The following is an 11,327-nucleotide window of genomic DNA, read 5'->3' as shown; positions in this document are numbered from 1 at the left end:
GACGCCACTAGAAACAAGAAATTTGTTGGACCTTCTCGGTCGTTTTGTGAAAGGTAAATTGATCAGTCGAGGATATCTTGATCTAATGACTAAAGTCGAGACTTTAAGAATTAATAGTTTCGGGCTCTTTGTTTAAAAAAAAAAAAGTGAATTGATCAGACGAAGCCGTATTAATATAAAATTTAACCTATATAACATTTCTGTATGGTCATATTTATTCATAGTTCATATGTTTGTCGGTACAAAGACATCTAACGAGAGGATGGCACCAGAAGCAAAAGACAATTGTCCAAAAACGTTATAGGTTTGCAGTATCTCTACCTATTATTAGATGTCTCTCGTGGGCTTCTGGGCTAGTAATATGTCTGTTTCCTTTAAAGAAAGACTAGACCCTTTGTTGGGCCTGTATCACAACCATACATAACGACTGCCTTGACTGGATGGCGCGCGTGGAGACGCAACAAACCCAATTTCTGCAGCACTTTCCAAATGGTATAAAACGAGTAGCGACTAGCGAGAGAGAAGGGATAAAAAGTTGAAAAACCGACCAACACTCAGCACAGAATACAAAAAGCGCCTGAAGCTTTATGGCCGGCGACTCCCTCCATCACCATCATCAAATCTCCGATCATACCCCTCTGTTTTCCTCCAACTCCTGCCCAACCCTTCCCCTCCGATCACTTCCGCTGCTTCCTTTTCCGTCGTTAAGGTACAATTTTCTTCCCTTCTAAACCCTAGTTCTCTTCCAAGATTCCTACTTTTCGTTTGATTTGTACTTTTTGCAGCATCAACTTTGCTGCCTGCATTTATTGCTTGCCAATTTCTTTATCTTTATGCTTTTTTTTTGGGTACTGTAAATTCACTAATTAAATATGAATTTGACCACTTTTTTCCCTTTTCTGATTAAAGCTGAATTTGACTGGGTTGATTGGGTCAAAGCTCACCAATACTCTTCTAAATTGTATAGTGAATCCTATAATTTAGATGCTTGCTCACCGATAGTTTAGTAGTTTGGTTTATTGATCCTTTCTTGGTGTTTTGTATTGGGGAAAGAAACTGCGGTTTAAATGTTTCAAGGAAGTTCTCTAATTATTTAGCTTGGAAAGTATTTTTCGGGCATTCTGATCGTGATTTGTTTTACCTCTCAAAAAAGGATTTCTTCCGCAGTAAAATTCTAATTCAAGCTAACCAATGACTTGTTGACTTGTACTGAAAATTCATCCAAATGACGTTTTATGCACAGATTGTTCATTTTTCTATCCTGCTTGCCTTTTTTTCTCATTTATGTTTCATAGACTATGAAATTCAGAAACTTTATCCAAAGATTCTCACCCTTTGTGCGTGGAATTCACTATAAAGTTCAGCAGTTTGAGTATTCAACTTTCAGTGCATGGTCAAAACAATTTCCTCAGATAGCGTTTTATGTGTTTAATGCTGGTGTGTACAACTAACTACCCAGGTTGGTTAAACTTTAGAAACCATGAGTGATACGATTGATTTAACTGGAGATGGAGGTGTCTTGAAGACCATTGTTCGGCATGCCAAACCTGATGCAATTGCTCCATCGGAGAGTCTTCCACTTGTAGATGGTAAGTTCATATGAACAGAATGTCAGTTTAAACATATCCAGCAGTTTTGCTAGTCATACAAACTAAGGGCGTAATGGAATTAATCCACCATGGGAAAAGTTTTAATCTGGTTTCCCATTGTAAGAATTACTTTAATTTAGTAATTGCTATATCGGTTAAGAGGCACATAGGACTAGTGGGCTTGACTGATAATGATTAATTGATTTTTCTTCTGGATGCAGTTCATTACGAAGGTATTCTTGCTGATACTGGTGAAGTTTTTGACACTACCCGGGAAGATAATACTGTTTTCACATTTGAAGTGGGCAAGGGCTCTGTGATTAAGGCTTGGGATGTTGTGTTGAGAACTATGAAGGTCGGTGTCCTGTTCTCATAACATAATTTGTTGTCCAGATAAATTACTTCTTGCATATCATGGGTTTCTCCAGGTTGGGGAGGTTGCAAAGATTACATGCATGCCAGAGTATGCATACGGAAGTGCTGGTTCTCCCCCAGAAGTACCCCCTGAGTAAGAGTTTCCTTCTCTAAAAAATTTCCCCCTCTTTTAAGTCCAGCTTATAATTTCACTTGACAACAGAAGTGAAACGTTCTAGATGTATCAGGCAAAGCATTAGCAGTCCAAGTTCCACTGAGTTTGTCAAAGATAAAGGAAGCCAAATATCTTTTTGGTTTCCATTGGCTTATTGAAATACTCCAATCTTTTTGGGTCATTATGCTCCTCTACTTGCGTGAACTGGTTAAGTGAAGAAGACCACTTACCCAAAATGTGGTCTCCGGCGTCCATGAAATAGTGACTGTCACTGCAAAACGAATTGAATTTTTAAGTGGTGATATCTGGAGAAGTATCATCCTTTGTAACTTCCCAATTAACTTAACTAGAAATGATCCGTTACATCTATTTTTGGGTTGCTAGCCGGATTTAACTTTCCAAACTATCTAATGCTGGGAACTGCCGTTTTTATCTAGATGGCATGCCTAGTGATTGTGTTTACCTCGTGAAGTTTCACTTATTGAGTTTGTTTATTCTTGGATCACCTTTCTCATTCTTGTTTAAAACTAAGTTGCATTGTTGTCAAATGATGTGCTGCAGTGCGATACTCATCTTTGAGGTGGAGTTGGTGACGTGCAGGCCTAGGAGGGGTGCAAGTCTGAGTAGTGTTTCGGATGAAAGGGCTAGACTGGAGTAATTTATTTCTTGCCAATCATTCACATTTCCGTTTAAGTCAGTGCAGTATGAGATTTAGACTTATTCTATCTCTTTGCTCGTTTTGACAACCAGGGAGCTCAAGAAACAAAGGGAGGTTGCCGCTGCAACCAAGGAGGAAGAGAAGAAGAGGAGAGAGGAAGCTAAGGCAGCTGCTGCTGCTCGCATACAAGCCAAGCTTGAAGCCAAAAAGGGTCAAGGCAAGGGAAAGGGTAAAGGAAAATAGAATTGTCTTTTTACAATTAAGTTGCAAGGCATTAATCAGAGATATTTCCCTAGATTGAACTTTAAAATATCTGAAGACGATCTACTGTGGTGATTTATAAAACTGTAACCTGTGATTTATGATGGGTTAGCTTCTGAAATTTCTTGGCTGTTTTGTCGTGAGTTTTGCGTTTACAAGTTCTGATGCACTCGTTAGACGATTTTTTGGTGTTTTTAACTGCAAAGTTTGGACAGACTGTATAAGATGATTGAAGCTTCAACTGAACAGATGAACGAATGCTACCGTATATGATTAGGTACTGCAAAATTGCAGTGAACTGATTCAGTGAAAACAGTCGCGGCCTCAGTTTGATTAAAATTGCAATTGTTGTCTTATACCAGAATGATTAAAATTGCAATTGTTGTCTTATACCAGAATAGGCGATATTTACTGGGCCAAGAGCACCCCCTCGAGTAAAAGCTTCCACAGCCGGTTGACCAAAATGAGGATCCCAAATTGCATGAGCAATAGGTCTTACGTGTAAAGGGTCCTGTACCCATGACTCAAAATTTCCTTGCCAAGCTACATGAAACAGATTTCCGGAAGTCCATAGAAAAATTATTGCTAATTGACCAAAGTGAGAAGCAAAAATATTCTGATAAAGACGTTCTTCAGTAATATCATCATGACTCTCGAAGTCATGTGCGGTAGCAATACCAAACCAAATACGACGAGTAGTGGGGTCGATCGAATGCCATAACCTCCCAACATAGTCCGGTGTAGGAGATTCATGTTACCAACCATCTACAAAGTGTTGATTTTTGGTGCAACTCTGCTGTATACCGAACGAAGCTATCATTAGGTAGGTCACGAATAAAGTTGGGGTTGAGAAATTGTGTTCGGATTTTGGATGTTATCAAAGGTAATTTAAAGCAATTTATTCTCATGCTATGCCAAAATCATTACAATAATGGTAAACGGATTTATAATTTCAAAGCATGAGTAAGCTAAGACATTTAGTATGGTTACTGAGGAAGGACTACACCATGTATGAAGCATCCATTTCTTCCTCTTGGCCATTCGGATGCCAGCCTGATGCAGCTCGAAACTTGCAAACAGGGCATGTTCCTTGCTGACACAGCCATGGATCAATGCAGTTTGCATGGAACTGCAAAAGTTAAAACCAGAATCTTAAGCATAGCATTTACAAGGCCAACCTACCCCGTGACATAATCTGCCTCTGTGAATAAGTATTCTTAATTTGAAATATACTTCAAGGTCATAAAAGACCAAAACATTAGATGGCAAGGTCTTAGATCTTTATCAAAATCATGAGCGTCCATTTCTATTCTAAATTAAGGAGCTAGAAATGCCAAAACGTATTGAGCTTGATTTCAAGGATTTACGGTATTGAGAACTAACAGAATATAAGCATAGCTCCACCCATGTTGCAGTGGAAACTACTGTGTCAAGGATATTGTCTAGCAGGGGAAGTTAATTCCGAATAGAGAGCAGTAAATAACTTACTCTTCCTGGTATCCTAGAAACATCATAGTCATTGGAGCATTGCACTGGCATACTCACTTTCAATAGTTCTTCAATTTTGAAATATGACCAAATTTAAGTCTTCCCGCAGAAAGACCAAATTTAGATCTTCAAGTTGACATTATGACACTTAATGTACCAGAGTTGCAATTGTAACCCATCAGGCTGTGTTCACAGCACAGGTCGTTTTTTGAGTAGTTAAACACCAGAAACACAATAAGAAACTCTAAATGATGTATTCAAAATGACTTCCACTTAGTAAGAAGGAAGAGGAATCCAATGTTGTTGCAAAACAAAGACAAACCTGATGCAAGCATGGCAAAGTGCGGACAAGTTCTCCCACATCAACTTGCTCCAAACAAACACTGCAAGTCAGTTCATCATCGCAGGCCTTTGTGCCCCCAGCTGCATTGGGAGGGTCTTGCTTCTTCTGCTTGTGAGTGAAGTAGAGAAGTTATTACAGTTTCTACAGATCATCAGAGCAATTTCCATATATCATCCAAGCGACCAGAGAAATTGTATGCTTGGATACAGAATCCATCTCTGTGTTTTTGCGAGGAAATCAAAGCCTCTAGGATCGAAAAAAGAGATTACCTAAGCAAATCACCTTAGGGTGAATAATGATTTGACCTTTTTCACATTCTGCTGGAAAGTACACAAGGAATATAGTGGATAAAAAACATCTGATTGATTTTCGAGTACTTACATGCTTATTATTCAAAAACCATGTATCACCAAATGAAACACAAACTTTGGGCAAACAATGTTAGCCTCTCAAAGTGAACGAACCTAATGATAAAAAAGGGAACTCGTTTTCTGACTGATAAAAACAAAAGATAATGTTACATGGTTCAAAATATACAGCTATGACCATGATGCAAATAAATCTGGTAGCATACACAGGGGAGAAGATAAATTTTCATATCTTAAAAATAGGTAGAACTATCTGAATGATATGATATTTGCGCAAAAGGAGAAAGGAAACCACCTCAACTGAGGATGAAGAAGCCGCCTGCTGAACTGATGAGCCAGCACTGTCCAGAAAAGCAGAATCAAGACATGTTAATTCCAAGATAAACACAAAGCAACTATACAAGTCATCCATGTATTTAGGGAAATAAATAAGGAAACAATGTTTAAACTTACAGATACCCCCATCCCCAGTCATCCATGTATTTAGGTGAAATAAATAAGGAAACAATGTTTAAACTTACAGATACCCCCATCCCCCGTCCTCCTTAGTGAGAGGCTGAGACTTCATATAAATATCCCAAGCTAACTAGGCCAAAGTTCTGCCAGTCCTGCAAGGTGGATATCTTGCAGAAGCAGCTATCAACTATTTTGTGATTTTTCAAATAAAAGTTGAGCTGCTGATAGACAAGCTCAATACAAACACACAAAAAGAAGGTTGATTGGCACCCTCCTAATTATAATCATCTAAATGTAGGAGTAGGTTATGCAAGATGCAGCACTGACACAGGTGGACAGGACCAATTAATGCTAGTGCTTCTTATTTGGAGAGGGGGGGAGGAAGGTGCATAAAGCAGGATTAGGAAGGCAGGGAGGGCAGGGACCATACTGACTTACCTTTGAGGGCCAGTAACCTTATATTTGTGAACAGGGAGAGCATTTATCTCTTCCTCAGTCATTGAAGGACCTGTTGGAACATTGTCAGCATCTAGTGCCCTCAGAGTTTCGTAATCTGAATACAGCAACAAAACATTTGGTTCATTTTTCTCCTTATTGTTTTAACCAACAAACCGACAGATATTAAATGCGAAAAAAAAGGATGCCAAAATTTGTTTTTCTTTATTTCACCTGTGTTAGAGCAAAATCAAAGATTCTTACCAAGGTCATCAAATTCCCGGTCTAGAAGTGCAAGCTGGAGTCTAAGACCATGTAGTCGCCCTCTGGTTGCGAGGGCAATGGAAGGTGGCATATGCAAACGCAGCTCTGTATGACCAAGAAGGCCACTAGCTGCCACAGCATGAGCTTGAGCCTGAGCTTGTAGCTGCTGACAAGTTGCATACATTCGTAGGGTTGTTGCCATCAAAAAGACAGCAAGTACCAGCCAGAGCTAAAAGGAAGCAAAGCTTAGGTTTTCATAAGTGCCAAATTAAGATAGAGTCTAACAATTCACCAGTGAAGAGAATACTAACCAGAAAGTTGGGTGACATTTGATGGGAGTTAAGAATCATGAACAGCAAAAGAACTGGTTCATAGAAAGAAAAAGAAATTATATTTTGCAAATTTTCAGTGAGTCACTCAAAACCAAAAATTCCCAAACTGTTAAAAAGGTAAGCACCTGTAACAAGAAATGCAAGAGAATTGGTATTAACTGGTCGGGCTCCATGAACACGCTGAACAAAAGGAGTAAAAGATGTTTGGAAGCATAATCAGTTTTACAAGGCATCTTGAACCGTGTAACTTTACAAATGATGTAAAGTAAATTTTACAAATTGTACAAGGTTAATACCACTGTACGACGCTCCGGAATAAGCCCTGGGAAACCAGTTTCTACATCTGCTCTAGTGCCTCGGAACACAAAACTCATGGTCTTGTTTTCCAAAACGTGGATCTATCTCCACAGAGACTCCAGAGACTTCAACAACCAGAGGATGAAACAGAGAGTGAGAGCAAGAGAGCGGGAGAGAGCAAAAAAAGATTTCCAATCAAACCCCATTGACATACTATCACGCCTCACAAGGACACAAGCATGACATGCGACATACAGCTAACAGTAAGTTTTTTTTTTTTGGGGGGGGGGGGGGGGGGGGGTTGGTTTGGAGGGGGGGCCTGGAAATTCAAGGAAGATCATGAGATTTAAAACAGACCATTCCTATCCTTTCAAAATTCCATCCATTCAAGGAAAACTGGCAAGAATTGCATTGAATGAACAATGCTTTAATTGTCTCTCATCTTCTTAACTATTTTCTTTCCTGTTTCCTTAAAATTCGTCACCATTTTCTTCCTTAGCTATTTCCTTATCTCTATTTAAAAATTCTCATGAAAAGCTTAATAAACAAGTGTCCCATTTCATGATTCTTGGTTTGAAGATAATCACTTCAGGACCTGGTGCTGATATCAAGATAATCGTTGTATCAGTAGCATAACAAACACTAGGTCCTTAGTATTAAAAGGAGCTGTTATCATCCTTATCAGTTTTTGTTCGGTGAAATCCTGCATGCACTCTCCAATGGCATGAGTTGATGCCTTGTGCGGCTAAAATCGGAACTTCCTAAAATGCCATACAAGTCACTAAAAAGAAAAACAGTTCAGTAAACAGATGCACAGGAGCCAACGCATAGACTGCCCATTAACTCTTTTCACAGCAGTCCTTCATCATTGAGTTACTCAGTACTTTCAACAGAAATGACCTAGAATTTAGCCCAAATACAGCAACATTCATACAATAACAGGACAACGAAGATTTAAGGAAATACAATTATTAGTGCCATTATTATTTGCATTTACATAACATAAGAAAGTAGGAATTCGTTCCCAATCCTGTCCATTTACACAGAAACCCAATTTTTTGTCATATATCGGATCACAAACTCCCATCAATACTCAAAAGCACAAAAAAAAAAGCACTGTCACAATTTCGGAAGTAGAATCACTAATTAATTAGATACCCAAACTTAATTTTGATTAAAACAATCTACTTCTTTCTGCGTAGAAGGGAAAAGGTTAGTACACAAATTTGGTAACTAGGGTTCAATAATACACTTTCTCATCAGTCACAATTCTCCAATTATTGAGCAAAAATTCAGCTTCAGTAACAAAATAGATAATAATCTCCTTCTAAATTGATCATTGACGAAACAAAATCATAACATTTCATCAAAATCGTCAAAATTCCAGCTACATAAATATGCGGAAATGATAACGGACTTACAGGAAGTGGTTGAATGGAGAAGAAAGAGATCGAGATGACTTAGAAGAATGGCATTCATAAATTAAAAATGAAATCTTTCGTATCTCCTCCCCTAGTCCCCTTTCCCTCTCTAAAGTCTCTCGTCCTTATTACTCTCTACTCTTTTTCTTTTTTATTATTTTTTGGTTATTTGCGAGGATTTTCTATTTTCGTTCAGGGTCAAGAAGGACAAAGAATGAGTTTGGGACGCGAGAGGGACAAGAGCTGACTCGGTAACTGTTGGCTTTTTCTAAATTTTGTCTCTTTTCTTGTGGTACATTTTTTCACCCTACTAAAGCTATGGATGGTTGGAAACAGTTGCTCTGCTTAAACCACGGAGCTGGAGCCTGTCCAATTCGGTTCGATTACTATAACTAGTGCTTAAACCACGCTCTAATGTATGTGCAGTTAATAAAAAAATATATTTATTAAAATTATCTCTTTAAAAAGTATTTTTAAATGAGTTTTATGGGTTAAATTTTATTAAAAAGATAATGGAAGTGGAGCAAAATATGTAGGTTAGGAGCAGAGTATCAAAATAGTTGATTCGAACGGATTTGGATAGATCGTAATTAAATAGTGATATAATTAGATTAATTCATTTATGTTCATTTAATAAATGGGTATGATTATACCCAATTACTTATTTATGATTCATTTAAAATTCTACTTATTTTTTTATTTGTTCGCATGTTGTTTGATAAGATTAATGGTATTTTATTGTTATTAGATTGGTAAGAAATTTAAATTTATTTGCTTAGCACTTACTAAACGTTAAATTTAAATGTATAATTATTTTTAAATGAATATAAATAAGTAAGTCGGGTCAACTCATTACCTACTAATTAAATGTATTTAATTGGATACCTATTTAGACTCATTCAAAATTAATGCACAAGTTTGGATGGGTCAATATAATTTGATTGTGATTTACATCTCTAATTAAGAGTTGTGTGAGGAAGTTGTAATTAATGGATAATTGAATAAATAACTATCTTTTGATTCAAATAACTATCATGTGATTGGGGAGATTATTTTTGAATAAATTTGTCATTCTAATTAAGTGTATATTAGAAATTTTAAAAAGTGACATTGTATATTTACATCATATAGTGGCGTTTCCCTTTATATATTATATAGATGCTTATAATATGTGATGTAAAATTTATACAAATTTGATACAATTATGAATTTTACAGCACTTATTTGTATGGATTGATAAATTTTATAATGAAAAATTCGTTCAAAAGGTTCCTCACATTCGGTAAATGATATTTTCGTCCTTTACCTTTAAAACAATAAATTTACATCATTTACAAAATCAAATCGTTAAATTTTGGTTCTAACTTAAGTTTTTTGACCACTTTTAGTTTGAAATCACCACTTAACCCCACATAGAGTAATTTTTTATGTATAAAAAGATCAAATCCCACTTTTTTAGTGATAAAAATAAATATGAAATAGATACGGTCCCACCTTTTTAGAGAAAATGAATATAACTTGGATTTGATTCTACTTTTGTGGGGACAAAATGAATATGGATCAAAATTTTTGATTACGAATAGAATATTAGTTCTTTGCCACTAAAAAAAAATATCTTGTATAGGTCACATGGTAAATTTAGGTCTCGTTTGGAGTTGCGGTGCTTTTGATAAAAAAATACTTTTAGAAGCTAACAAGTATATTTTAAAGTATTTGATAAATATCATCCCATAAAATTAGGAGTAGAGTTTTTGATGTTAATAGCACTTTTAACAAAAACTCAAATTTGGTGCATTTAGAATAACTTTTATGATTTTAAAAATAAAAGATCAAATTTAATCATTTTATCTTATATAATGAACGAAATTTTATAGGATAATTAAACATCATTTATGAAGTTAGCACAATTTTTGTAGGTAAATTAAATTTTAGACTTTTAGGGTTAGGGTTTACGTATTAGGGTTTAGTGTGTTAGGGTTAACAGGCAAAATCAGCGTGATTTCATTTTTAAAAAAAATTTTAAAGCTTCGCTGCACCTAAATATATATATATATATATATATATATATATATATATATATCGCTGCATTTATTTCCATGGGAGGAAAAAAAATGAAATTTAAATCAATTTTTTTCTGAAACCTCCTTTATAAATTGCGGTGACCCTTAAACTAGAGCTCAATCCCAAGTAACCCTACTTTTGTGATATTTTCTTCTTTTCACATTATTCTGAGAAATTTGCCAGACTATAATACCTTAAAAAAAAAAAGAAGGAAAATCTCATCAACATGGATGAGTGAGCTATATAATAACCAAGTGTCAAGCTAGAAGTTTATGTCATGCCTGCTACCCATTCTACACGTTAACCTCGATTTAACCCCTTCCCATGTTTTTCCATGCTTCTCCAACCCCTGAGGCTTCATTATGCTTCAGCAAGTACCACATAAGTTTTGCTAACAAACCTTTCTTCTCCAATTTCAACCATCTAATGGCAAATCCTTCATTGCCTCTAATCTGAGACATTAGTCTCTGAATTAAAATCATGAATCTTTTTCCTAGCAGTTGAGTCCCTTCGCACCGGCTACATATTTATTAGGGGGGTTAATACCACTTTGTCCCCCCAAATTTTGGACGATTATCCACTTTAATCCCTAAACTTCAAAATGGGACACTTAAGTCCCTAAACTTATAAATACCTCTTACTTAAGGAAAATTGTTAACAAATCCTGAATGCCGTTGGTGGTCGAAGTGTCCCATTTTATAAGGATTTAGGGATTTAAGTGTCTCATTTTATAAGTTTAGGGACTTAAGTGGGAGGTATTTATAAATTTAGGGACTTAAGTGTCCCATTTTGAAGTTTAGGGACTGAAGTAGGTAATCGTCCAAA

At 36.3% G+C, this 11,327-nt stretch overlaps 2 protein-coding genes across 4 annotated transcripts; one reads left to right on the top strand and one right to left on the bottom strand.

Moving 5' to 3' along the window:
- Window positions 1-449: 449 nt before the first annotated feature.
- LOC113730466 (peptidyl-prolyl cis-trans isomerase FKBP20-1) lies at window positions 450-3,158 on the top strand. Of its 2 annotated transcripts, none has more exons than XM_027255162.2 (6): window positions 450-709; window positions 1,476-1,589; window positions 1,811-1,944; window positions 2,018-2,097; window positions 2,680-2,772; window positions 2,869-3,158. In XM_027255162.2, the coding sequence occupies exons 2-6, from the start codon at window positions 1,481-1,483 to the stop codon at window positions 3,017-3,019; spliced, it is 567 nt and encodes a 188-aa protein (XP_027110963.1). In that variant the 5' UTR covers window positions 450-709; window positions 1,476-1,480; the 3' UTR covers window positions 3,020-3,158. The 2 variants fall into 2 exon arrangements, with proteins under 2 accessions (XP_027110963.1, XP_027110961.1); XM_027255160.2 differs by having other exon boundaries at window positions 524-709; window positions 1,460-1,589.
- Window positions 3,159-3,883: 725 nt separating this feature from the next.
- On the bottom strand, window positions 3,884-8,726 carry LOC113730465 (E3 ubiquitin-protein ligase SDIR1-like). Of its 2 annotated transcripts, XM_027255159.2 has the most exons (9): window positions 8,442-8,726; window positions 7,020-7,145; window positions 6,849-6,903; window positions 6,703-6,755; window positions 6,392-6,620; window positions 6,131-6,245; window positions 5,532-5,577; window positions 4,848-4,973; window positions 3,884-4,166 (listed from the first exon to the last, which is right to left on the bottom strand). In XM_027255159.2, exons 2-9 carry the CDS (start codon window positions 7,095-7,097, stop codon window positions 4,038-4,040), a joined length of 831 nt encoding a protein of 276 aa, XP_027110960.1. In that variant the 5' UTR covers window positions 7,098-7,145; window positions 8,442-8,726; the 3' UTR covers window positions 3,884-4,037. The 2 variants fall into 2 exon arrangements, with proteins under 2 accessions (XP_027110960.1, XP_071934593.1); XM_072078492.1 differs by lacking the exons at window positions 6,849-6,903; window positions 7,020-7,145 and having other exon boundaries at window positions 8,442-8,633.
- Window positions 8,727-11,327: the final 2,601 nt, after the last annotated feature.

This window comes from Coffea arabica, chromosome 2e (assembly GCF_036785885.1).
Source record: "Coffea arabica cultivar ET-39 chromosome 2e, Coffea Arabica ET-39 HiFi, whole genome shotgun sequence".
Lineage (NCBI taxonomy): Eukaryota > Viridiplantae > Streptophyta > Magnoliopsida > Gentianales > Rubiaceae > Coffea > Coffea arabica.
This window is presented reverse-complemented; position numbering and strand designations above follow the sequence as displayed.

Excerpts from the sequence above, each read along its gene's own strand:
- LOC113730466 (XM_027255162.2), top strand. The coding sequence starts at position 1,481 with ATGAGTGATACGATTGATTTAACTGGAGATGGAGGTGTCTTGAAGACC. Across the intron at positions 1,945-2,017 it reads TTGTGTTGAGAACTATGAAG|GTTGGGGAGGTTGCAAAGAT; the intron begins GTCGGTGTCCTG and ends GGGTTTCTCCAG. Across the intron at positions 2,098-2,679 it reads CCCCCAGAAGTACCCCCTGA|TGCGATACTCATCTTTGAGG; the intron begins GTAAGAGTTTCC and ends GATGTGCTGCAG.
- LOC113730465 (XM_027255159.2), bottom strand. The coding sequence starts at position 7,097 with ATGAGTTTTGTGTTCCGAGGCACTAGAGCAGATGTAGAAACTGGTTTC. Across the intron at positions 5,578-6,130 it reads AAGGTTACTGGCCCTCAAAG|TGCTGGCTCATCAGTTCAGC; the intron begins GTAAGTCAGTAT and ends TTTTCTGGACAG. Across the intron at positions 4,167-4,847 it reads CTTTGCCATGCTTGCATCAG|TTCCATGCAAACTGCATTGA; the intron begins GTTTGTCTTTGT and ends TAACTTTTGCAG.